This window comes from Nuphar pumila, chromosome 5 (assembly GCF_984573655.1).
Source record: "Nuphar pumila chromosome 5, dmNupPumi1.hap1.1, whole genome shotgun sequence".
Classification (NCBI taxonomy): domain Eukaryota; kingdom Viridiplantae; phylum Streptophyta; class Magnoliopsida; order Nymphaeales; family Nymphaeaceae; genus Nuphar; species Nuphar pumila.
In genome coordinates, this window is record NC_143253.1 from 40,359,803 (window position 1) to 40,361,341 (window position 1,539).

General features: G+C 42.7%; 1 protein-coding gene across 1 annotated transcript; it reads left to right on the top strand.

Annotated features, from left to right (window-relative positions):
- The first annotated feature begins 685 nt into the window (after positions 1–685).
- On the top strand, positions 686–1,539 carry LOC149837425 (RING-H2 finger protein ATL46-like). Its single transcript, XM_090006034.1, has one exon. The coding sequence runs from the start codon at positions 845–847 to the stop codon at positions 1,448–1,450; it is 606 nt and encodes a 201-aa protein (XP_089862160.1). The 5' UTR covers positions 686–844; the 3' UTR covers positions 1,451–1,539.

Below are 1,539 nucleotides of genomic sequence, written 5' to 3' on the forward strand. Positions count from 1 at the left end.
CAGTGGTAGGAGTAGGTCGCTATTTCGCTGTTTCCAGAAAAACAAAGGTCCATGTAATAAAATTCAGAAACGTGAGACCCCTTTTTGATATTAACTGCAAAAGGTCGACATCTAAATAAAATTTTCCCTTTCAAATTTCTACCCTTCAACCAAAACTGGTAAGTCAGTGGTTATTGCATCAAAATTAACTACCGACTTACTTAGAATGAAACAAACGGTGATAAAAACCTAATATTGATGGTTTGTGTACAAGTCAAGCAAGGGGTCATCCATGGTACGTGGCGTGGAAAAGACATAATGGGTGGAGGAGAAAGAAATTCCCATTTGTCTTTTTGCTGATGCCGACCTGCCAAATTCTCACCGTCCAATCTTGTGGCTTGAGGGATTCTGTAATCGCATGGTGTCCAACTTTGTTCCTATTTCATTATTCATCAATGATGGAAAATTTGTCACTTGTTTCCGGGCTTGACTGCAGCTGATGTACCCACTCCACTATTCAGGAAAGCCATCACCTATTGACTGCAAGTCTGCAAGCGATAGTGCACGTCTTATCTGCTGATGGTACCAAGAACTTATCATTTTTAAGAAGTCCCCACATGCTGACGTTCCACCTCTCCTTTCTCTAACTTATAGTTTTCCGAAAACCCAAGCTTTTTCTCTTTGAATATCTGCACCAAACTACTGCAAATGTGGTAACTCTTTCTTATCTTGAGGTTTTCTCATTTGGGTGTCTCCTATTATTTGATATTTGATCATGTAGAAGAGTAGTCCTCCTTCTGCTTCTTCCTCTTGTGTTGCTTCTTCTTTAGTGATATATTGGCGGTTGGGGATTTAGAAGGGTTTCATGAATAATAGGATTGTGGGGATTTCTACACAGGTAATGGTCATGGCAATCATAATTTCTATCATTTTGCTGTTTGTGGGTGTTGGGGTTTTGGTGTTGGTCCATATCTGTGTTGTGGGTAGGGCTATTAGGAGAGGGATTAACACGATAGGGGTTGACAGGAACAGTGGTGGGCGTAATGGGATGAGCAAGGATGACCTGGAGAGGCTTCCTTGTTTTCACTATGAGTCAGGAGGGGAGAAGCGCAGTCCTGTTTCTTGTGCTGTTTGCTTGGAGGACTTTCAGAGGGGTGATAGGTGTAGGTTGTTGCCTATTTGTAGGCATAGTTTCCATGCACAGTGTGTTGATTCATGGCTGATGAAGTCGCCGGTCTGCCCAATCTGCCGGACGAACACCAAATCAAAGGGGGTCAATGATTTAGAAGGTGGAAGAAGTCCTATTTGTGGGGTTCAGGAATTCGGGAGTGCTCAGCCTGTTGCAGTTGGCATTCCTGTGAGCCCTGATCCATCATCATTGCCTGCTGTGCCTTTGCATGGTTCTCCAGCCGTTAGCTCGGCCCTCCCGAATGCAACAGTTGGTGAAATGATTTCTGCCATTAATTCCTGAAAATACTAAAACTTCTCGGTTGTACTGATTTAAGATGGTCAAAGGTGGATCTCAACTAAATTTTCTGCTGTACTTGAGTATATATATAT